This window comes from Chiloscyllium plagiosum, unplaced genomic scaffold, assembly GCF_037043375.1.
Source record: "Chiloscyllium plagiosum isolate Xiang-an unplaced genomic scaffold, Cpla_swu_hap1 HiC_scaffold_2, whole genome shotgun sequence".
In the NCBI taxonomy this organism is placed as follows: domain Eukaryota; kingdom Metazoa; phylum Chordata; class Chondrichthyes; order Orectolobiformes; family Hemiscylliidae; genus Chiloscyllium; species Chiloscyllium plagiosum.
This window is the reverse complement of record NW_028270140.1, coordinates 14,475,711-14,501,674: the sequence shown is the minus strand read 5'-3', so window position 1 is coordinate 14,501,674 and position 25,964 is coordinate 14,475,711. Positions and strand designations below refer to the sequence as shown.

Here is a 25,964-nt window from a genome sequence, read left to right as displayed (position 1 = left end):
GTCAATTACTTAAAATTGACTTTTTCAAATGAGCTCAACAATGGGACTAAATTGAATTTATATCTGAAGATGCAATTTTTAACTTGTGGGGACATCAATAATTTCATCATTGCCTGTTTAATTCAGATTCATCACATCACTGGAACTCAGTACCTGTTCCTCATGTGTCATCACTAGTCGGGTATATAAAGGTGCATTGGTAACATGTAATAAGTGAATCAAAATAAAAACAGAAAATATTTTAATTATTCATCATTCTTAAGTATGTTTGAAAATGTGTTCAGATATATTCTGGATTTCATTTAATTTATTGTATGGAGTAAGTGGAAGTAAATGGAAACCTGATTGCCATCTGTCAGACCCTACCTGCTTCAGTTCCACTGAATTTGATGTCACCTGAACATTCCACATCAATAAACTTTTCAGCTGCATCGAAAAATTCGTCATCAGAGCTGCTGTCCTGAAAGCCAGGGGGAGGAGCCAGAATCGGGACAGTGAGGACCTCACTGGATAGGTCCCCATCAATAGCTGGTTCCTCTGGAAAAGGAATTGGTGGTAACTCAGTTAGCAGGCCGTGACTTGTCAAATTCCAAGACTTGTCCCCTTCTGCATGACTCTCACCCTCGTTTCTGGGGCACTGGTTGCAAAATTCTGCAGTGCATGGGTTCTCACTTTGGCTGAGGTCAGGAATAGAGCAAACCACCTTTATATCACTTGCAATGTATTTAGAAGGGGTTGGAGTAGAGGCTAAGGAGTCTGCTGAAGGTTGTTCAAAACTGTCTTTCGATTCCATGATACAGTGCTTCTTTGTAACTGGCTCACCATCACTCTCTTCAGCGATAGAATCTTTGTCATCATCTTCTGAAATCTCACCATGTGAGTGTGGACCTGAAGTGCTGCTCATTGAAGTCTCCGTTTGCAGTTCATCCATAGAGTCGGCAGAACAGCTTCTTTCACAAAAGTCTCCTCCCTGACTTGTTGTTTCATCATTTAGATCAGACACGTCCCCTGTGCTACAACTGGTCTCTTCCTGGATATCCTCCCGTAAGCAGTCACTGTCTGTAGCCTCACTTTCCGAGTTCTCAATGTCCTCATTTTCTTCAGTCAGAGGCTGTACGAATCCATTTCTCAATTTGTGGAGCTCTATAGACAAGTCTAATGATGACTCAATGTCTGATGATGACTCTGAATCACTTAATCCTCGGGCTTCATCACCTGCACAGTAAAAAAATTACATCTAAGGTCAGATGAAGGAACCATCTAATATTTCTTTAAAAATTGAATTCTGCCATCTTCAAATGCCCTCCTGGCAATTAGTAATGGGCAATAAATGACATTAATGAATAAAAAAAATTATAAAAACTTCAATGATTAACTTCTATGCTCTTCCTTTCTGTTTAGGTTATTTATTTTGCTTGAAAATGTTTGTTTGGATAAGTTTCTTCATGAAAACAGGGTATTACTTTCTGCAAGGAGTTAGTTGAAGGAAGTACCTGGGGTGGAATCTTTAATGTTAGAGCTTCAATATTGAAGTCATACCAATTGTACATGTTCATTCAGCTTCGGGACACCACTCAAATACAGTGCCCGGCTATTACTCATGATGTAAAAAGAAAAGTAATAACTTTTACAGTAAATAAAATTTGATATCCTATTTCTTGATCAATATTTCTGACTGAGACATTCCTTGCATAAGCTTTCAAGACTTTCTAGATCCTACGGATACATATAATAAAATGTAAGTTCCTACATTCTGGAATTTTAACAAGACCTATCAGCAACGGAAACTCACCTAGTTGGCATAAAGTCAGAGTGAGCAATGCCATTGGAAAATGTGAGTTGTGTCTGAACTGTGATTCACTCATCTCTCTCAGATTGCTGCTACTGATATCATTCTGAGAGGGAAACATGTTTAAACTGACATGAGTTTATTTTCTATCATAACTTCATTGCAAAGAGTCACTGTCTGAAAGTGATGCCAATAATCACAAACCTCGCTAATGCTCCACAGAACTGATCAGTCTAATGGAAGGATTGGCACAGACATGAAAATTGTTACCATCCCTTAGATACAATACCCACAGGAGCTGAACAGTCCGTTAACCTCGATTTCTAATAATCTGCACACATCTCAAAGGGTCTGAGAGAAGAGTCTTCCTGCCCTTTACACTGTGTTTTTTCATATATTAATTCATGTGATGACGGCATTGCTGGATGACCAACATTTATTGCCCATCCCCAATTGCCCTTGAGAGGATGGTGGGTGAGCTGCCTTTTATCTTTACTGACTGTGTGGATGATATGTCATAGCAGGAAATGTACACTGAGAAAAGAAACTGAGCCTTTACATCCAGGAAATTGACTGAACTGAAAGCGAAGAGAAGAAGTAGGGCTTTATGACTATGTAAGCACATACTACTTGGGAACAGATGTGAGTCACTTGGACAATGAAGCCTTCTCTGCCAATCAATACAACCATAACTAATCTATCTGTGCTTCAAATTCCATTTCCCCACTTCCATGTGATAACCTTTCATTCTCCTGCTTAACAAATATTTATCTACTTTTGCCTTAAAAAGGATTTAATGACCGCAGCCCCCACCAACCATCTGAAAGAAAAGCACTCATCTCTGCTCTAAAAGGTTGTATTCTTTTAAAAACTGTGACCCCTAATTTTTGATTCACCCACAAGAGGACTCTTCATTTCCATTTCCAACTTGCCAAGGATTGCACTTCTAAACTCCAAAGGAAACAAGGCAGTCTGCCCAACCTTTTCTCATAAGACAACTTGCACATTTCAGGTATCAATCTCAGAAAGCTCCTCTGAACTGTTTTAAAAACATTTATGGTCTTCCTTAATCAAGAAGACCAAAACTACATGAAATATTAGAGCTATACTGTCATCAATTCCCTGGATAATTGAAGCAAAACATCTTTATGTTTACATTCCAATAGCCTTCATAATTATGTGCTGCACGTGCAAACTAACGTTTTGTGAATCATGCACTATCACATATAGATATCTCTGCTCCTTGAAATGGTGCAGTTGTTCTTACTTTAAGTAATACTCTGCTTTTTTTCATTCTGCCTGCAAACTAAATAATTTTTCCACATTATATTACATTGGCCTAACTTTTGGGCGGGGCAAAAACATTGACTGCAGATGCTGGAAACCAGATTCTAGATTAGAGTGGTGCTGGAAAAGCACAGCAATTCAGGCAGCAACTGAGGAGCAGGAAAATCGATGTTTCGAGCAAAAGCCCTTCATCAGGAATAGAGCTTTTTGTTTCAGGACGTGGTTGAAGAGCTTCAGGGCAGAGGAAATGACCTGGGATTGCAGTGGGAGAGGGACTCCCTGAAATTCTTGTAGAGAGAGGAGGAAAACTTCTTCAAGGCAGGCATCCTTGCAGAGGATTCACAGTAGGGTTAAAATAAACTAGGTAAAAACAAGAACAGAGGATGCTGAAAACCAGATTCTAGATTAGAGTGGTGCTGGGAAAGCACAGCAGTTCAGGCAGCATCCGAGGAGCAGGAAAATCGACGTTTCGGGCAAAAGCCCTTCATCAGGCTTTTGCCCGAAACGTTGATATTCCTGCTCCTCGGATGCTGCCTGAACTGCTGTGATTTTCCAGCACCATTCTAATCTAGAATCTAATTTTTGGGCACTCATTCAATTGATTGACACCCATCTGAAAACTCCTTATGTCCTCTTCACAACATACTTCCCCACCCATCTTTGAGTCATCTGCAAGTTTAGCTGCCATGGCTTTCCTCCCCATATCTAAATCATTGTTATAAATGCTGAGGCCCCAACACAGATTCTTCTGGGACTCATCATTCTGCCAATCAGAAAGAGAGCTTTTTCAAACACATTCTTTCTTTCTGTCAGCCAGTCAATCTTCTAGATATTTTTAATTAACCTGTTCAGTGATGTTATTACACATCTCTGAAGCAGATGGGACTTGAACCCAGCTAATCTTCTATCCATTCAAATATGTTAATATTTGGGTCCTATTTGGTGCAATAATCTTTTATGTGACACATCAAATCCCACTGAAAACCCAAGTATAGTATCTCTACAGATTCCATTATCCAAAGCATAGGCTAACCCTTCAAAGATTGACATAAATTGATTAAGCATGATTTCCCTTTCACAGAATAATGCTGATTCTTCCCAAATAGCTAGAGTTGTGTCCAGCTATAAGCTCCTCAATAATGATTCCAACACCTACCCTGTGACAAGCCAATAGTTTCCTCTTTCCCTCCCTTCTTGAATAATGACATAACATTTGCTACATTTCAATCCAATAGAACCTTATCCAAATCTATGAAACTTTGGAAAATCAACATCAATGCTTCGACTTTCACCTTGGTCCCTCTGTTTAAGAACCCAGGATGAAGTCCATATTGGGCCTGAAAGCCTGTCAGCCCAGAGGTCTACCCGTTGGCTTCATCACACTTCCCTCTTAATTGTAATTTCACCAGGTTTCTCTCTCCCTTTGATTTCCAGCTATTACAAGAGTGTTTTTGTATTTTCTATAGTGAAGACAGAAGCAAATATTTGTTTAATTCAACTGCCATTTATTTATTATATATTAATTTCTCCCCATTCTCACTATCAAGAGGATCACTCACCTTACTTAATCTTTTCCTTTCTAAATACTAGTAAAAACTCATTATCTGTTCTTCCTTTTCTAGTTAGCATCCTCTCATACTCTAATTTCTTTCCCTGATTAATCTTTTTGTCATTCTGTGCTATTCCTTATCTTCTGTCTAATATCTGATCTGCTAATCATATTATACTTCTTCCTTAATCTCAGTACCTTCCTTAAATTCTTATGTTGGCCATAGATGGTTTATTCTTCCTTTGCAACTTCTTTTTTACAGTAGAATATATTTACTCTTAAATATATTTATTTTGAAATATCCCTTAAATATCTATCTTTACTTCTATATTAGTCTGTTCCTGAACTTAGTGTCTCAGTTCATCTTAGGTGTGCAGTTTTCGAGCATACATAATTGCCCTTTTTAAATTGTAAAATACTAGTCTCAGACCCACTCATCTCCCTTTAAAACTGGACAGGAGATTCAATCTACCTAGAGATGCCTTTTCTCTGTGGCCAATAATTAATCTTGTCACGTTGCACTACACCAAGTCTGGTACAACAGACCAAGGTACCAGGAGAAACTTCTTCCCTTTTTACCAAATAGTACACAGAATTATCTAAGCTTTCCCAAGTCTTAATGTTCAGCATCCAGTCAGTGAGAGAGTCTTCAAGTGTTACTTGAAACTGCAACTTTCACACAGGATGTAAAGGTTGCCACTTAACAAAAGCTGACATTAACCAAGGATTCAATCAGCCTCTGTATTCAGAACATCCCTGTCTGATTTGGAGTGTTAACAAATGGCAGAGAAAACATAGTTCTGCCTGGGGGTAGTGACAATAGAAACAAAATTCACATTTGAAAGTTTGCTTTCAAAGATCAAAGATCAAAGAAAACTTACAGCTCAGGAACAGGCCCTTCGGCCCTCCAAGCCTGAGCCGATCCAAATCCACTATCTAAATCCATCGCCTAATTCCTAAGCATTTGTATCCCTCTGCGCCCACCTACTCATACATCTGTCCAGATGCACCTTAAATTAATCTACCTTGCCTGTCTCTACTACCTCTGCATTCCAGGCATCTATCACTCTCTGTGTTTCTTGGGCAAAAGTATGGCAGGAATAAAACTGGGATTCTTATTTTTTAAAAAAACGACTAATGTATTACCTTCTTCAGTTGTCTGACTTTGATAATTGCTAGGCCAGATGAATATGGAGTCTGTTGAGTTCACATATAGCCTATGATATCCAGCAATCAAACACACAAGGTCTTTAGCATGATGAGCTTCCAGTAACAATGTCAGAGACTGTAAATAAAAACACAGAGTCAGTAATTAAACTTTTCCACTAACAGACCTAACCTGAAAATGATATCAACTCACTCATTTTAAAGATTTTGCTCAACATTAGCTTCCTTGAATTTGCTGGGCGCAGTGTCTTCCCTCATTTGTTTTCCTTCCATCTATAGCGTGAAAATGTTGTACAATGCTGAAATTGCGAGTTGATAAGTGAGGGCAACAGGGAATCTGAGATCTGGGCAACATATTGGATAAAACAATCTATTTCTTTAACCACGAAATTCAAGGATTGAGAAAGAAGCAGGAACAATAGAGAAGGCCGGTGAATTAGTCAAATTGGGTTCAGAAAGAGAAACAAAGAATAAGAAAAATTGTTTGGATACAGACAAAAAAAAGAGAGAAAGGAGATGTGAAAGCAAATGTAAAATATTGCAAATTTCTAACAACATTTATTATAATTTGGAATAATACCTGGGGTTTGATTTATTCCTCTTCTGAATGGGAGAGGTGGATTGTGTTATGAAAACCTAAACTTCATCATTAAAAATGTCTTGGTGTTGTCAAGTACTAACTATTGCCAACTTCCCGAAAGGAAACTTTGCATTTATATAGCATATTTCAGAGCCACTAGACATCACTTTACAAACACGGATTATTTTTCAGATACAGTCACTATTCCAGTGTAGGAGTGGGATGAGTTCAATTAATCATAAATATTTAAATGCAACAATTTCTTATAACTTTCCGGCAAATTTGTCACAGAGAAATGGGGCGCATTCAAAAAGGAAATATGGAGAGTACAGGGCCAACATGTTCCAATAAAGGAAGGGGTGGGATCATTAAATCCTGTGAGCCCTGGATATCCAAGGATACACAGCAATGGATTTAGAGAATAAAGAGATACTTAGGGCAGATATCCAGGGCTGAAAACAGCTGAAATCCTAGAGGAGTACAGAATGTTCAAGAGAGAACTTAAAGTGGAGAATAGGAGACCAAATAGGTGACATGAAAGGATACTAAAATTAAAATAGAAGAAAATCCTAAACTGGTTTACAGTTAGGTTAAAAGAGTAGTGCCATTGGGAGCACAGCAGTATTTGTGCAGGGAGTCAGGGGATGTAGGTAGGATTCCAAAAGAATACTTTGAGACAGTACTCACTTGTGAAATGGACAATATGCATACAGAAAACAGGGAGAAGGTCTGTGATACAATTAAAGAAATTATCATTGACAGAGAGAGCTCTGAGTGGTCTGGCTTAGAATTTGATAAATGTCCAGGGCTGGATGAAATATATCCCAGGTTGGTGAGTGAGGCAAGGGACGAAATCAGGGACATTGCAATAATTTTCTATACCTGTCTGGCCCAGGAGAAGAGTCAGAGGACTTGAGGACAGCCAATGTAGTACTGTTATTCAAAAAGGAGCAAAGGATAAACCAGGAGCTAGAAGCCAGTCAGTCTAACCTCGTGGTGGAGAAATTGCTTGAATGATTCTGAGGAACAGAATTAATTTGTAATTGGAGAGGCAGGAATTATGACTTGAAGAGACTGCCTTCCTCTAGTCTGCAGTGGCCTAGTCACTGCTGCCTTTGGAAATTACTCCGGTGTCAGCAGATTAGTGTCACTGGCATTCTGGGAAAACAGGCAAGATGGGCTGGCAGACAGGCAGAAATCCCATCTTTCCTTGGTAAATGTCCTTGGTACTTCTTCCCTTTCCTTCACTTCACTTTGCTGGGCTTGATCAGATTGGCCTGGCCTGGCTGGAAATATGCAGAGGCCTCCCTAGCTCAGGCCCGAGTTAAATTGCAGTCAGGTCTCTTGATGTTGGGATCATGGAGGTGCCAGTGCGGGTAAGTACTAAAGGCATCTGCTGTCTGATTGACAGTGAGCAAAGGCAAGACTCACCCCCAAGTAACTTCATTGCAAAACCTTAGCAAACTGAGGATAGGAATAATTGCTGAACAAATGTTACTGCAGCACAGGTCACAGCAGCAAGGATTTGACCAGACAACACCCCGTATTAGAAAACGTACTAAGCCCTTGTCCAAGCAAGCAGTTAGCATCAATAGCCTTTACCTTCACATCCACCAGGTAGATGTTCACCATGCTGACCTTCTCACATTCAAAGGTCAATTCCAACTTCCGGATGTTGTTGAAGTTTGTTAACTGGTTTATAATATTGAGTTTGCTGTTAATAACTTGGCTGATACCATACTTGGCTCCGACCAACAATGTGATAAATGATTCTCTGTCCTGCAGCTGAAGAAGTTGCATTTCATTAGAAACTTATTAAAGATGACAAAAAAGTCTAGTTTAAAAAAATGAGCCAGGTTTCTGTTTCTCCCTACGTACCAGAAGGGTTGCGTTAAAGGTTTTCCCTCCATATGCTCGAAGATCACTCAGTATGTTCAGGTAATTCAGCCGGACTTGTGCCGTGGATATCAGTTGCTTCAAACAGAATGAGTGTATTTTAATATACTGGCATGAAAAGTTATCTTAATGAAAAGATGTCCCCAGCAGCGTTGCACATGTGGCAACATTTATCAAAAATGGTCAAAGACTTTCAATGGAAAATAATGGGAATCCCGCCTGGAATTTTCTAACTAGTGATTTAGTACAATGACAGAAAACACCTATCAGCAAATCAGGTTATGCATTGGCAGCAGGTATGGCCCTGTGATTACATCCTCTTTAAACTCAATCTTGCACGTTAATAAAGACCCTACAATAACTCTCTCTTTCAATGCATAAAACATGATTTTCAGCATTTCCTTCCCAGACATAATTATAGTTCTGAATTTTCAGATGTCTAGTTAATTTGCCATCTTCACATTTTAATTCCATGATTTCATTATTTAGCAAACTAATCCAGTTGAGTTTATTACCATAAAACAACGAGGCACACTTCCTCTGATTTGAAAGAAATTAATAGAAAATCCATGTGATGAATACATTTTATCTTTTATCTTTGTTGCATGGATTTAAATAACTGCTTTACAAAAAAAAAGTTTTAATATCAAATAACCGATGTATATTCATGAAGCTCAATTTATCAAAGATATTCTTTATATTGTAAACAATTGGTTTTCCTCCCTAAAATGTAATGTCTTGAACGTCTGCAGTTAATGCTGGAGATCACAAAGTGGCTGAAAGATAATGATGAGCAATTTCAGGGGCTGATCAACTTTAATCTTTCATACACAAAAATATTGAAATGCTTAACTGGGCTTACAATATAAGAAGCTTTAATTAAAACTTATGACCTAATTATAAAATATGCAGCTTTGAAACCGCAATTCCCAAGAAAGCAATTTTGTTTAAAGCACTCTTTACAAACAAGCTTCGACTTAATAGTGCTGGTTACAGTGGAATTTCCTACATCACTTCACAGCTGAGTAGGAGGATGTCTAAAGAGGGGCAGCAGAGGCAGAAGCAGTGGAGGAAAATACACAACTGAAGTCTCTTATTGAGGAATACAGCAGCAGAAAAGACAAACACATGACGAGGTTAAAAGGATATGGACTTGTAGGTCAAGTAGGAAAAGTTTCCTAGAGATGTATGAGACCATAGAGGGATTGTAAAAGTGTTATTAAAATGCAGTATATGGATAAAAAAATCGAAAGGTGATTCAGGATAAAGGATAATTCTACACTGGTGCTAAGATTAACTTGAAGCACTTAGGATGAGAGACAATTTACAGGCATGCATTAATGATTGGCTGACTGATAGAGGAGGTGATAGTCTAGTGGTGTTATTGCTGTTTTGTTAATCCAGAGACCCAGATAATGCCCTGTGAACCATTTGAATCCTGCCATGGAAAATGGTGAAATTTTAATTCAATAAATATCTGGAATTAAAGAGTCTAGTGATGATCATAAATCTATTGCCAATTGTTGGGAAAACTTCATTAATGTTCTTCAGGGACAAAGCTGCCATCCTTTGATTGGGATGTTAGATATTCCACAAAGAGAATTAAACAAGATTCCATGGTACGATTTAAAAAAACAGTAGTGGCCAATATTTACCACTCAGCCAACATTTTATCAAGATATCTTGGTTAGTTATCGTATTGTTGTTTGTGGGAGCCTGTTTTGTGGAAATTGTTTGCTAGGATTCCTGTCCTATAACAATGACAACATTTCAAAACAGGTTCACTTGGTCTGAAGTATCTGTGACTTCTTTTGTGAAAAAGAATATTATTAAGTACACATCTTTCATTCCTTTAAACAGGCCTCAATGACCTTGGGTTAAGGGATAAAAGTTCATATTCTGCCCTTGATGATGGCCATTAACTCAGGCTGGATTTAAGGTGGATGCAAATGGAGAAAATAGCGAGTTTAAAAAGAAATGTGATCCTTGGACACAATGAAGCTTAATTTCAATACAGCGCAGAACAGGCCCTTCGGCCCTCGATGAAGCTCGATTACAAGAGGGGCAGACCAGTATGTGTCATCTGCCAGTTTTATGGGTTTTTTTTTCTGGGTATGACAGGGCTTCATTGTGATGCCCCCTACAGTTGAATACAGCAACCATTCACAACCAGGTTCCCATATGAGGAAAGGCCACTTGGACAAAGCACCAAGGAATGAATAATGGCAGCAAAACCAAACACTCGGAATGAGCGAACAGCATCAGGAGATGGAAACAGAGAAAACAGCAAAAGTTTGTTTTCTCCTCCTTTAATAATTCACGAATACAGATTTGATCTGGAATGCAACTCAGACACATATTTAAGAGGCTTTAATAAGTAACAAATAAACATTTCACTGATTCTTAGAAGGCAAAGAACACTCACACTTTACACCGCCCTGCTTTAGTAACAGTATTAAAGTGTAAAGGGAAATATTTTCCCTTCAGTATAAAACTAGAAACTTTTGCACTTGGGATAATAACGTCTTCACATGTTCCTACATGTTTCAATGAAGTCACCTCTGACTCATCTAAACTCCTATACAGGTCCAGTTTGGTAAAGCCCTGCACCAATCACAATGCATTAATATCCTTCCATACATATGGTGATCAGTATTGTACACACTGCAATAAACAGATTCCATAATTGTAATGTGTAAATGAACAATAATTATTTTGCCTGTTCTCTTAATTGAGAGCTATCGATTCTCTTGGACACAAGAAGAATTGTCCAAGTCTTTGAAATACTCTTGTGCTATTGGATCAGTGGTTAGCACTGCTGCCTCACAGTGCCAGGGACCCGGAATCAATTCCAGCCTCGGGGGACTGTCTGTCTGGCGTTTGCATGTTCTCCCCGTGTCTGCGCGAGTTTCCTCCAGTTTCCTCCCACAATCCAAAGATGTGCAGGTTAGGTAAATTGGCCATGCTAAATTGCCTATATTGTTCAGGGATGTGTAGGTTCATTAATCAGGGGTACATATAGAGTCGTGGATAGGGGAATGGGTCAGGGTGGGTTACACTTCGGAGGGACAGTGTAGACTTGTTGGGTCAAATGGCCTGCTTCCACACTGGAGGGATTCCATTCTATGAAATCTCCGGAGAGCAGGAAGGGACCTTGGTTTAATGACTCATTCAACAGATGGCACCTTAAGCACTTCAGCATGCCCTCATTACTGCACTGCAACATCAACCAAGTTACTTGTTCTCAAGTCTCCAGAATTGGACCTGATCCACAATGTTTTGACCCAATGGCAAGTGCGCTACACATCGAGTCATGGCTTATGCAACAGCACAATTTTATAAAACAGCAAAACGACCAAGAAAGCGGTAAATCTGAAATAGATACCTGAAAAAGTTGGAAATATCCAGCAAGTCAGGTAGCATGATTGGAGGTAGGAAAACAGTTAACACAGGGAGTGCTTTGTCAGAACTGAGAGCACTTTGAGATGTAACAGTATTTAAACAAGGCATAAAAAAACTCAAGGGTACGTGCAGAAAGAGCATCTGTGATTGGGTGGAAAGCAGTAAAGATTAATCTTTTTTTAAAAACACACTTTTACCTCTGGATAGCCGGTTATAAAGAATTACCTTTTGTCCTGGTGCAATCAAGCTATGATTGTTCTTAAGGTGATAGTTAATAGCCTTTCTGATATCTTTCTCTCTCATGTTATGAAGCAGAGTTGGTGAGACAAAATTCTCAATTCCCCAATCCTTCCTGAAAATAATAAGATTGCACCTATTTAGCTCCAAATCATAGAATTTTACAGTACAGAAAAAGGCTATTTCACCCATTGTGTCTATACTGGCTCCCAGAAGAGCTATGATATTTATGACATTGGAAACTATCCCTCCAAACCACTTACCATTCAGACTTGGAAATCTATTGCCATTTCTTCACTGTCACTGGGTCAAAATCCTGCAATTCCAACCCTAAGGGCATTGTGGGTCAATCCACAGTACGTGGACTGCAGCAGTTCAAGATGACAGCTCACCACCACCTTCTCAAGGGCAACAAGGGATGAGCAAGAAATGCTGGGCCAGCCAGCCTCACCCAGGATTTATGAGTGATTTTGTTTTAAAATCCCGTGTTCAATTAATTAATAGTTGCATCTTCTGCACAATGATGGTGGAGTTGGAACAAAGAACCCTACCTCATAGAGCCATCTGGTGATCTGAAGCTGCAACTACATTGTGACAGTTGCCATAATGATTTCCAATACAGGGAGTGTCTGATTTGCAAATGGGTTCCATTCTGGAGTTTGTTCACAAGTTGGTTTGTACACAAGGCAGCACACAATGCAGGACAATGGAAAGCAGCTATTCATAAGTACAGGAAATGTTTGGATATCTGGTCATTAAAGTTATGAACATGTAATGGAACACATTCATAAGTACAGTCAGTTCTGCTATAACGCTATTGTTCTGTTCTCGTGCAAACCTGTGTTATAAGAAAATCACATAATAGCAGCACCATTTAAACTAATGGGCCCATAGTCGTGTTATACCCAAAAGTTCACACTATAGAAACAGTGTCCCCAATTCGTCAATTATGTTATAGCGAATTCACATTAACAAAATGCGCGCTATAGTAGAATGATCTGTATGAGCATTCTTAAGTTGGACGTTTGTAAATCAGGGATCCCTGTATATAATTCAGAACCTTGGGACATCCCAAAGTGCTTTATTGCTAATAAAATACTTTTAAAATATGGTCACTGTCATGATAAAAGAAACATTGCAGTTAATTTGTACACAGCAATTGCTGACACACAGCAATGTGAACTGAAAACCTGATTTTGATGAGCAATAAATATTGGCTAGAAATATCCAATGCATGTTGGATTTTAAAAAAAAATTCTTGTTTTCTCAGGAAGAATATACCAAGTACTGCACTTCTGCTTCCTAGTTGTGAAACCTGAAAGGCTTCAGAAAAGATTTGCAAGGATGTTGCCAGGGTTGGAGGGTTTGAGCTAGAGGGAGAGGTTGAATAGGCTGGGGCTGATTTCCCTGGAGCGTCGGAGGCTGAGGGGTGACCTTATAGAGGTTTATAAAATCATGAGGGGCATGGATAGGATAAATAGACAAAGTGATTTCTCTGGGTGCGGGAGTCCAGAACCAAAGGGTGAGAAGGGAAACATTTGAAAGGGACCTGAGGGGAAACTTTTTCACACAAAGGGTGGTGTGTGTAGGGAATGAGCTGCCAGAGGAAGTGGTGGAAGCTGGTACAATTACAACATTTAAAAGGCATCTGGAAGGGTATATCAAAAAGAAGGGTTTAGAGTGATATGGACCAAGTGCTGGCAAATGGGACTAGATTAAGTTAGGACATCTGGTTGGCATGGACGGATTGGACCAAAGGTCCGTTTGCATGCTGTACATCTCTATGACTCTACGACTCTATCAGTGGACTGCTGTTACAGCTATTGAGGTCACACTGACAAGGTCTGGGAGTGAAAGGTGTCTGGCCTGTTTTTGTGTCAGTAGAGATTGATGCTAAGTTGACTTCCATTCCTTTCCCAATTTATAATCGAGTCTGGATGAAATTTAAAGAATTACAAAGTGCCAGGAAGTTAGTCTTCAAGTAGGGGACTAAAAATAAGAATCTAGGATTAATTCCACTTAAAGGGGTAATTCTATAACATGTTAGTGAAGTAACTCATAACTGAGAAGTTCCTCTAGCCTGGAGTTTCACAAACACTGAGTGCTGTCAATGAGGAGTGTCCTTAATGAAGGGTCTAGTTGCTAAACTCATGCAAACAATGCCTCACTAACAGCAGGTTCCTCCAAACAAACATCTCACTAGCTAGGAATCTTATTAACAAGGAAACTGACTAATAAAGAATCTCGTTAATAAGGAGTTTCAATAAAAGGAAGACTAGCTAATGAAGGATCACACTAATGGGAAGATTTACCAATTAAGCAGCTCACTAAGAAAGTGTCTGACTGATGAGATGGTTTATGAAACAGGGGTCTTGCTATCAAGAAGTCCATATAGTGCCATGTGAACATAGTGTGGTGTGAGGTGCAGCTGAAGCATTGCCCAGTTCAATCTGCCGAATGTATTGACTCACTCAATGTACTTCATGGAGACTTTCTGAGAATGTTTGGAGCTGAGGATGCATTCCTGAATTTGCAGTGCTGCGAGACGGATAGCAGTGTTGCATTTCATCTCCATCGCAAACTTCTCCTGCAGCACATCATTGCAACTCTGTAAAAGAGATTACTAAAGGCATCACACAGCCATCTAGAAAATATCCACACAAATTGCCACCACTTACAAATGCTTTCACAAAATTACAGAATAGAATAACACTATGCAACAGAAAAATGCCCCTTGGTCCATCAAGTATGCGCTGGTCAAAAACCCCTTTTCCAGCACTTGGTCCATAGCTTTGTCTGTCTTGGCTTCCCCAGTGCATTGTGTTGCTGCAGGTTCTTTGAACGATCTGTCCAGTTAAACCAACACCTAGTTCTTTCCTTGTAGCTCTACATATTTTCTTTACAACTACATATCCAAAACTAATCAAAGGCTCTGTGGTACAGTGGCAGTGTCCCTATCTTTGAGCTAGGAGTTTTGGCTACAAGTCCCATCTGCTTCAGAAGTGTGTAAAAACACCTCTGAGCTCTGAAGGGAGGTGATCATCTAGTGGTACAACTAGACTGTTAACCCAGAGACCCAGATAATGTTCTGGGGACCTGGGTTTGAATCCCACCATGGTAGATGCTGGAAACTGGAATTCAATAAAAATCTGGAATTAAAAGTCTAATGATAACTGTGAACCATTGTTGGTGAAAAACTCATCTAGGTCACGAACATCCCTTAGGGAAGGAATCTGCCATTCTTACCGTCTGGCCTACATGTGACTCCAGACCCACAGCAATGTGGTTTGACTTTTAACTGCCATCTGGACAATTCAGAATGGGTAACAAATGTTAGCCTAGTCAGTGATGCCCTGATCCCATGAATTAATTTAAAAAACAGGTTGAACAGAAATTATCTACAAACACTAAACAAATCTTACTGTCAAACCTACATCCATCATTCTTTTCCAGGCTGTGAATTTCAGATTATAACACACTGAATATAAAACTTTCACCTCCTTTCTCTTAAATTATTTTTCTGCTGCATGGAATCCTGAGATTCCTGCAGTATCTTCCAGAACCGGAAGTCATTGAAATCTACAGGACCTCTGAGAGGGAACATTGCTCATCTGCTCACTGTTCTTTTACCTTAAACCAGTGCCTTCTGGTTAGTAACCAAAGTGAAAATGGTGAAAACAGTTTCTTTTCATTTACTCAGTCAAAGCAGCTTGTATTTATAGACACCCGCATTAAATCTCCCCTTAATTTTCTCTGCTCTACAGAGAACCACCTCACTTTCTCTAGCTGCTACAAAACTCAAATTACCAATCCCCATATGTCAACTATAATTTTAACCATGAATACAGAACATCTCACAAATACCGAAATTGCTGGATGTACCAAAATGAAGTCCATCTAGTTCACCATCTGCAATCTTGCTACACTAATTGTACAATGATAATGTTAATTGTACAATTAATTGTACAATGATAATAATTGTACAATGATATTAATTGTACAATGATATTCATGGTAATTCATCCCTAACTATTAATCTACAACAGATGCAGACAACAGGTGTGCAAAACCACTGGAGGTGGGGATTTTGGCAGATCCAAAGTCACCCATTCTCCTAGACCGGTCACACTTACCAAATGTCATGTTTATATGACATATCCAAAGTTGCTATTGTCTGAAAGTAATCTATTTAATTTTTATGTGAATCGCCCAAGCTGATTTACTCCATTCCCTTAGAGGTATGTTCCCCAACGTCCTCATCGAAATATTTTTAAAATTCATTTAGGGGATGAGGGTGTCGCTGGCCAAGCCAGCCTCTGATGCACATCCCTTAATTACCCAGAGGGTGGTTTCAGAGTGAACCACATTGCTGTGGGTCTGGGTCACATGTACATAGTTTCCTTCCCTGAAGGATTCTAGTGAACCGGATGAGTTTTTCCCAACAATCAACATTTGACCCTTAATTCCAGATAATTCAAATTCCACCGTCTGCAGTGGCAGGATTTGTTCCCAGGCTCCTAAAACATTAGCTGGGTCTCTGGATTAATAGTCCAGTGATATTAGCACGAGGCCATAATCTCCCCTAATGTACTTCAGAGTATTAGTTTTGAATATATTCCACTTTAAGTGCAGAATACGTCCTCCGGCTTTATCGCTCTTGGGAAACAGAACCTTTTTTGGTGTGGTCAGTCATGATTGTTATATGGAGCTTACCATGATCCTTATAAGGGGCTTACCATGAACCTTCATGTCAAATAGATACCTGTGAGTAGAGGTATTCAAAAGTAACTGGATCATCTTGTAAAAGTACAAGTGGATCTCTTGGCAGGAAACAAACCCTGAAGAGACACCTATAATCACGGGGCTCTCGCTTCTGGACCACCTGTGACAAGGTAGAAAACATTTATATCAGGAATTAACTTCTTATTGTCACACTGTGGAAATAATCAACAAAAAATTTCTTTAAGCTTATGTTTTAACAAGAAGCATTTTGCACTGGGTGGTGTTGTGATACAGAGGAGGGAGGCTTCTCTGGATAAATTTGTTGATATCAGCCTAGGTTTCCTTTTTTAAATAGAGGCCTAGTCCCCAAGTTCTTTCATTACTTGCAATGCAATGCTATTTTTAGCAGTCTCAATAAAACTTGTTATTTCTATGCTGAATCAATTTTCACATACATTTTGCAGTTGAACAGATGAAACATAAGCATTAGGAACTGGGGCAGGCCATTTTGTCTTTCTAGCCTGCTCCACCATTCAACAAAATTATAATTAACATGTACCTTAACTTCACCTTCCTGTACTATCTCCATATCCCTTTGTTCTTTTAGAACACAAAAATCTGCCACCCTCTACCTTGAATAGGCTCGATGTCAGACCATCCTCAGCTCTCCAAATACAGTTTTCCAAAGATTCACGACTCAACTCTCTATCCCAGTCCTACTTGAGCAGCATCTCATTCTGAGGGTGTGACCCTATGTCCGAGATTCACCAGCCATGTGGGAACTTACAAAGGTGGGGAGTGACAGCCAAGGGGAAGGCTCTCAATGTGGACACGGCACCCGAAGAAGGATGGACCACCACTCTCTTTCCTCCCATCTTTTAACCAGTCTGCTTAAAGAAAGAGCTGATCCATGCCAAGTATATCATGGCATCGCCAATGTAATATTTAGATCAAGTTAACAATTCCAAATACCTGTTAATTTCTTTTAAAAATACAGTCCCGATGTTGGCAGTCACTCGCGTACCTTCATTTTATCAGGAGCAGGTTGGAGTGGACAGGAAGGCAGTAAATTAGCCACCTGTCATATTTTATGTTACATGGGACATTAAGAACAGTCCCATGGATTTCCATTCTATCTCCTCGCATTCTTCTGAACTTCAAGAAACACTGAATTCATTTACTCAACCTTCCAACATAAGACAATCACCTCATTCTAGGAACCAGTCTGACTGGTCAAAGCCCCTCTTCTGCTGTCACATCCTTCCTTTGGTAGATGGACCCAAACAGTACACAGTTGTTTAGGTGTGACCTCACCAATATCTTGGAATTGTTGTGCGAAGACTGTTTGACTCCTATATCCAATCCAATTTTTTATCCAAAGTGAACGTACAATTTGCCTTCCCAGAAAAGTGATTACCAGGAAATACCACAGGTAGTGCAGAGAGACATCTTCTTCACTCCTATGTTGTCTAATATTGATCAGCATTTCTGAACCAGAATTTGATAAAGCCAAGAGATGCTGCTTTGTTCAAATTCCATTTACAAAGTCTCCAAAAATAGAACTTTTCTTTCGACTGCAGCAGATGGAACAAACTATTTAAAATGCCAGACTTGAACAGCAGTCCAATGTTAGGTAACAAAGCCAACAGATATAGAGGCAAAAACAGAAGTTGCTGGAAAAGCTCAGCAGGTCTGGCAGCATTTGTGAAGAGAAATCAGAGTTACTGTGACCCGGTGGGTCCAGTGACCCTTCCTCAGAACGGATACAGAGGATGGTTAAGGGTTTCATTCTGTAGACGCATATGTGGGTAACTTTAGTTGTCTACTTAAAAGCTTGCAAACTCTCAGGGATATCACTCCCTCATGTACACAGTGCACAGAAACCCCAACATACCTGCTCAATGATTTCATCATCATGTAAGAGATAGACCTTGGTGATACTGTATCGTTCCTTCAAAACCAGAGCAAAATGTTCAATACAACGGATGGATAACTTTGACTTCAGGGTGAGGATGATATCCTGTCAAATTGCAGAAGAAAGGGAACAACAAAATTAATTTCTTATTGCCTTTCTGAATTTCCTGTTGAAGATATATGGTCTTATTACCTATCCCCAGCTTTCACTCACACAATACTCCTCTTCTATTGGCTGATTCCTGGGATGAAGGGGTTGAGTTCTCAGGAACGGCTAAACAGGTTCGGCCATTATTCACTCGAGTGTAGAAGAATGAGGGGTGACCTGATTGAAACATATAGGATTCTCAGGGGACGTGAAAGCCGGATGTTGAGAAGATGTTTCTACTTGTGCGGGAATCTCGAACTAGGGGACATAGTTACAGAATGACATGGAAAGGAATTTCTTTTCCCGGAGAAAGGTGAATAGCTGAATTCTCAATCACAAAGTGTTGTGGAGTTGAGATCCCTGAAAGTATTTAAAGAAGCACTAGGTAGATATTTAAAATATTAAGAAGTGAGCATGAAACAGGAGTTGAGGGCAGGAGCAGATCAGCCATGATCTTTCATAATGGCAGGGTAGGAGTGAGGGAGCTAAATGGCCTACTTCTCCACTTATTCCTTATGCTCTTATAATCTAAGAAGACTCCTAAGGCAACATGATTATAAGCACTGCAGAAATAAGAAGGAAATAGTGTTAAATCATCCCTAACATCCTGCCTTACTCACTGCCCAAGTCTGCAGTCCCTGTTCCATCCACAGTCTACATCCGCTCCTCCATTGCTGTAAGAACCCCCTGCTCTATCCAGTGTCCCAACCCCATCCTCCATCCACTTTCATACCCCCTTCTCCAAACATTCTTCGAACCCCTTCTCCACCCATTCTCCCAAACCCTCGTCCCCATCCACTCTCCCAACCCCCTTCTCCACCCACTCTCCCAACCCCCTTCTCCACCCACTATTCCAACCCCCTTCTCCATCCACTCTCCCAGCCCTCTTCTCCACCCACTCTCCCAATGCCCTTCTCCACCCACTCTCCCAAACCCCTTCTCCACCCACTCTCCCAACCCCTTCTCCACCCACCCTCCCAACCCCCTTCTCCACCCACTCTCCCAGCCCCCTTCCCCATCCACTCTCCCAACCGCCTTCCCCACCCACTCTCCCAGCCACCTTCCCCATCCACTCTCCCAACCCCCTTCCCCACCCACTCTCCCAACCCCCTTCTCCACCCACTCTCCCAATGCCCTTCTCCACTGTTCCAACCGCCTTTCCCATCCACTCTCCCAAACCCCCACCCCCATCCACTCTCCCAATCCCCTTCTTCACCCACCCTCCCAACCCCCTTCTCCACCCACTCTCCCAACCCCCTTCTCCACCCACCCTCCCAACCCCCTTCTCCACCCACCCTCCCAACCCCCTTCTCCACCCACTCTCCCAAACCCCTTCTCCACCAGCAGGAATGTAAAGAGAGAGACATCAAGGGTGGTCATTTGAGGCTCTTCTTCACCCACCCTCCCAACCACCTTCTCCACCCACTCTCCCAGCCCTCTTCTCCACCCACTGTCCCAAACCCCTTCTCCACCCACCCTCCCAACCCCCTTCTTCACCCACCCTCCCAACCCCCTTCTTCACCCACCCTCCCCACCCCCTACTTCACCCACTCTCCCAACCCCCTTCTTCACCCACCCTCCCAAACCCCTTCTTCACCCACCCTCCCAAACCCCTTCTCCACCCACTCTCCCAGCCCCCTTCTCCACCTACTCTCCCAACCACAATCTCTCTCCACTGTCCCAAACCCCTTCCTCATCCATTCTCCCAAACCCCTTCTCCACCCACTATACCAACCCTCTTCTCCGCCCACTGTCCAAACTCCCTTCTCCATTCACTCACTACATCTCTTGCTCTATAAATTGTCCAAACCTATGCACCGTCCACAATCCTGGTGCCTAATATATCGACTCAGAGGGCATGAAGTTCCTGTTTTTTCTCACATTGGCTTTAGGTGGTGAGTAATGTACCCCTGCCCTTGGCTGAGAAGACAGTCAGAGCTGACTGGTAAGCCTGGGTGAGTTTCCTGGCCCTTCATTGACTCAGAGGCTAGCAGCCTTTGAGTCCTGAAGTCAGGCAAGGCCTACTCATCATGAGATCCAGCTGCAATAAGACAAGTCTTCTTTATCTTCTTGTCACAGTGTGGGAAGGCGATGGGGGATGGTCAGGGAGTTCAGAGGTAGGTGCCATTTGGGGTAACTGGAGATCCCCCTCCTAATCCGGCAGTGAGGTCACCCTGGTTTTCCAGGGAAACCAACCACCAGCAGGAATGTAAAGAGAGAGACATCAAGGGTGGTCATTTGAGGCTCTTCAGTGGCCAATAATTGATTACTTAAGACCTTAGCAGATTGAATAGGTTGCCCATGGACCTTCTTGACTAGAACTAATTGGTGACCAGACATAAAGGGTCGGGGGGGTTACCATATCTCCCAGTACCTCTGCCATTGGCAGGACAGAGCCCATTGTAATTAGTAGTCGTTCTTGTTTCCCTTTCCAACATCTATTGTCTGTCCTGTTCTGTCAACGTCTAAAAGCTTTTGAAAGCTTTTTTAATTGCTGGATACATTAACTTGCAAAGATGGAAAAGCATTTTCGGAGTTGACTTATTTCAGCTATCATACATGAACCTTGACAATCCTCACTGCAGAATTTGGCCTTTAGTGGATAAATGCTTTCATCCATTATGCAGTGAATACAAGACTTTGGATATTACCTTGAAAATCAGATTAAAAATCAAGGGTTGACCGACAAGCCTACATCAATAATTTTTGTTCTATGTTTTATTTGCTATTCTGCAGATTCGGTTGCTTTTGTATACTGTTCATGTGCATTAAAGAAAGGGACAGCATTCGGACAGCACATTTTTATCACCAAAAGATGTTCCAAAGTGCTTTAATGCCAAAGAGCTACTTCTGAAACGTGGTCAGTATTGTACCTCAAAGTTCGCTCATTTCACAGATTACCAGATGGTTACAGTATAATCAATCTTGCTCTTTCAATTCATAACCAAATTAAAATCTCAAAAAATTATTGAACTATGATTCCCTTCCAACCTCCAATGTCTCCAGACTGTCAGACTTTGGGTTGACATCCAGTACTGATGAGAGAACATTTCTTCAAACTGAATACCAGAAAGACTAAAGCTATTATCTTCAAGTCTTGCTGTGTTCTCTAGTTACCAATTCCACCTCTCTCTCAACTGGCTGAGGCTGAACCAGACTTTGCAACCTGGGAACTACATTTGACCAGAGATCTTACCACAAATCCACATCATCACTAAGACTGCCTATATCCCACCTCAATACTACTGTCTGACTCCATCCTTGACTCATCTGTTGCTGAAACACTCTACTGCAACTTAATTATATTGAGGTCCGAATTCCAGCCCAGTGTCCCACCCTTCATAGATGATAGCTTATCCAAACATCTGTTGCCTACATTTAATTTACAAGTTCCTGTTCACCTGAACCTTGTCTGTTTGGTGTACATTGACTTGACCATTATCCTTCATTTCAAAACCCTCCATTTTCTTGACCATCCTTATTTCTGTGTGTCCTCCACTCCTACCATCCTCCAAGACACCTACAGTCTTCAAATTCTGGCCTCATTCACCTCCCTGACTTTAAACATTCCATCGCTGATAGCCAAGTTCAGCATTTCCCTGCCTTTCCATCCCTTTCACCTCCTCTAGGACACATCTCTTTCACTAAGAGTTTTATCATTTATCCTAGTATCTCTTCATATGATTTGTGTCAATTTTGGTTTCATAAATGTCCTGTGAAACACCTGAGTAAATACACTCTATAAATGCAGATTGTTGTCATTTATGTTGTTAATAGAAATCATTTTAATATAAGGGGCAGATCAGAATACTGAGAATCTGAAATAAAAAATAGAAAAAGCTGGAAATAATAAACCTGTCAGGCTGTATCTATGGAGAGAGAAACAAAATTAAAGTTTCAGCATTAATGAAGAGCGTATTTCAGAATTAGAGAGAGTTGGAGATGTAACAGGTTCAAAATGAGTATTGCAGACAGAGAGCAGTGAGTGGTGAAAGAGAAAAAGGAAAGGTCTGTGATGGAAGGCAGGAGAGATTAAATGACAAGGTGGATGATTTCACTGGGCAAAACAGGATGTTAATGAAACAAAAATTGGTGATGCAGAAATAGTGAAGAAGGTTATCTCAGAGTACAATAGGATCTTGATCAGATGGGTCAATGGGCCGAGGAATGGCAGATGGAGTTTAATTTAGATAAATGTGAGGTGCTGCATTTTGATAGGGCAAATCAGGGCAGGACTTATATACTTAATGGTAAAGTCCTGGGGAGTGCTACTGAACAAAGATACTTAGGAGTGCAAGTGCATAGTTCCTTGAAACTGGAGTTGCAGGTAGACAGGGTGGTGAAGAAGGCATTTGGCATGTTGGTCAGTGCATTGGTCAGTGCATTGAATATAGGAATTGAGAGGTCATGTTGCAATTGTACAGGAAACTGGTGAAGCCACTTATAGAATACTACGTTCAATTCTGGTCGCCTTGCTATAAGAAATACATTCTTAAGCTTGAAAGGGTTCAGAAAATATTAAAAAGGATGTTGCCAGAGTTGGAGGGTTTGAGCTATAGGGAGAGGCTTAACAGGCTGGGGCTGTTTTCCCTGGAGTGTAGGAGGCTGAGGTGTGACCTTATAGAGATTTATAGAAATCAAGAGGGGCATGGATAGGATGACTGGTCAAGGTCGTTTTCCCAGGGTAGGGGAATCCAAAATTAGAGGGCATAGGTTTAAAGTGAGAGGGAAAAGATTTGACAGGGACCTGACAGGCAACTTTTACACACAGAGGCTGGTGCATGTATGGAATGAGTTGCCAGACGACGTGTTGCAGGCTGGTACAATTGCAACATTTAAAAGGCATGTGAATGGGTAGATGAATAGGAAGAGATTAGAGGAGTATGGGCCAAATGTTGACAAATGGGACAAGATCAGATTGGGATATCTGGTCAGCATGGTTGAGTTGGACCGAAGGGTCTCTTTCCGTGCTGCATGACTCCATGACTGTATGACTCTATAACAAGACAAAAGAACAATCTAACTCATTTCAGTCAAACAGCCTGTTCCTTGAATTTGGATGTTTATGTCTCACCAGTACTCCCAGAGGAGACCTCTGTTTAAAGGTAAGGTGCTGAATCTAACATTTATCAGAATGATAAATCCAAATCAATCTCGCTATTATTTATATTAATGAATACTAGATTGCCCATAGCAACTTCCATGGTTAGATAACAAACCTGAGTCTTTACTACACATCATATTGCGTGAAATATATCCCTGGGATCACTTAGTGGCCACAGCTTGTAAAACATTATGGCACTTGAATGGAAATGTTGATTTACAACATTCAGTGTTAACAAAGCATAAACAAAAATTGTGACAATGGAAAGTAACATTTGTAGACAGGAATGAATGGTCTAGAATTGGTTTTTAAATCAGAATTAGATTTTAGGTTTAATTGTCACGTGTACTCAAGTATAAAAGTACAGGAGTATGGTGACAAGTTACAATGCCACCACACACGGCACCACGTTAGGTACAAAGTTAGGGGCAGCACGGTGACTCAGTGGTTAGCACTGCTGCCTCACAGCGCCAGGGACTGGGTTCGATTCCAGCCTCAGGCTACTGTCTGTGTGGAGTATGCACATTCTGCCCATGTTTGCGTAGGTTTCCTCCGGGTGCTCTGGTTTCCTCCCACAATCCAAAGATATGCAGGTTAAGTGAATTGTCCATGCTAAATTGCCCACAGTGTTCAGGGATGTGTAGGTTAGGTGTATTAGTCAGGGGAAATGTAAAGTAAAAGGGTAGGGGAATGGGTCTGGATGGGATACTCTTCGGAGGGTCAGTGTGGACTTGTTGGGCCAAAGGGCTTGTTTCTACACTGCAGGGATTCTATAAAATAAAAGTTCTACCTATTACAAACTTTAAGTACAAAAATAGAGAAATAAAGAAAAAAAGCACCATCATCTCTCTCCTACATCTTTGTCACTAATGCTACTTTAATCCATTGACAACTGACTTAAAATTTTTCACTCATTTACTGCCCTCCCCACCAAGCCCATCCCCAACACCTCCTCCCTCCCTCCTACCCCACCCCCAGTAGATGGTTAAAATTAATAGTACATTCAAAGCTGAGCAAAATCAACAAATGGGAAAATATCACAGCAAGGAACAAAGAACACCTATAGCCATCATTACCTTCACTGTTGTATTTTTCTCATATCGAAAGGCTTTGGTCTGTCCATTTTCCAAATACACCTTGAGAACATTGGGCATGAAAAGTAGTGAGTTACCCTGCGGGAATGATAAAACACAAAATTCTAGGATTATTTATGAAAACAGATAAGCAAAATAACATAATAGACTCCTCATTATCTTTGTTACAAATACTAAAATGAGGGACAGCAGAGAGAGTGTGTGTGTACGCATATATAAAATATATAGGTGTAGATGTATTTGTGCGTATGCATGTGTGTGTGCGTGCACAAATATGTTTCAGTGTATCTTTGTCTGTGTGTGTATGCATTTGTGTGTGTTTGCCTGTGTGTTTGTATGTGTCTGTGTTTGTGTGTGTCTGCGTATGTGTGCCTGTGTGAGTGTTGGTATCTGTGCTTGTGTGTGTGTCTGTATCTGTGCCTGTGTGTCTGTATCTATGCATATGTCTGTGCCTGTGTGTGTGTGTGTACCTGTTTTTGTGTTTGTGCCTAGTGATATGTACAGTTTGCCTCCAATATCCCTCCTGGAGTTTCAGATCCAATCTCTCCAGGTATTCATGAAGTTCTTGCTGTCATTTTATTCCAAAGTTCACTCACACACACACACATCCACAGAAAAGCTCAGTCAATCCTTTGGGATTAAACAATAAAAAAAAAAACCCCATCACAGGAGTTTTCTATGGTTTTGTCCGGAGACCAGGCCAAACAAAGCAACTGGTTTGGAGGGACCACACTGAAGATCAGAAATCGAGGGTGGAGTTGAGGTAGTGTGCTTCTTGTGCCTAAAGTTGCAGATTTCCAGCCTTACTAAGGGCCTTGTGTTAGGTTTAGATTAGATTCCCTACAGTGTGGAAACAGGCTCTTCGGCCCAACCAGTCCACAACGACTCTCCGAAGAGTAACCCACCCAGACTCATCCCTCTCTGACTAATGCACCTAACACAATGGGCAATTTAACATAGCCAATACACCTGACTTGCACATCTTTGTGACTGTGGGAGGAAACCGGAGCACCCGGAGGAACCCCACACAGACACGGGGAGAACATGCAAACTCTACACAGACAATCAACCAAGG

General features: G+C 40.9%; 1 protein-coding gene and 1 long non-coding RNA gene across 4 annotated transcripts in view; one reads left to right on the top strand and one right to left on the bottom strand.

Moving 5' to 3' along the window:
* frmpd1a (FERM and PDZ domain containing 1a) overlaps positions 1-25,964 on the bottom strand; it is a 100,071-nt gene that overhangs the window by 11,344 nt on the left and 62,763 nt on the right. For both annotated transcript variants that reach the window (XM_043706677.2, XM_087994766.1), the window contains exons 7-15: positions 24,872-24,967; positions 18,524-18,649; positions 16,670-16,789; positions 14,379-14,515; positions 11,896-12,022; positions 8,251-8,346; positions 7,975-8,157; positions 5,772-5,910; positions 367-1,215 (exon numbers count right to left, since the gene is read on the bottom strand). In XM_043706677.2, coding sequence (XP_043562612.2) covers positions 367-1,215; positions 5,772-5,910; positions 7,975-8,157; positions 8,251-8,346; positions 11,896-12,022; positions 14,379-14,515; positions 16,670-16,789; positions 18,524-18,649; positions 24,872-24,967 — 1,873 coding nt within the window. The remainder of the gene's footprint in view (positions 1-366; positions 1,216-5,771; positions 5,911-7,974; positions 8,158-8,250; positions 8,347-11,895; positions 12,023-14,378; positions 14,516-16,669; positions 16,790-18,523; positions 18,650-24,871; positions 24,968-25,964) is intronic.
* Positions 1-25,964, top strand: part of LOC148151824 (uncharacterized) — a 68,728-nt gene that overhangs the window by 33,403 nt on the left and 9,361 nt on the right. For both annotated transcript variants that reach the window (XR_015759530.1, XR_015759528.1), the window contains exon 3: positions 21,428-21,551. This is a non-coding gene — a long non-coding RNA (uncharacterized LOC148151824). The remainder of the gene's footprint in view (positions 1-21,427; positions 21,552-25,964) is intronic.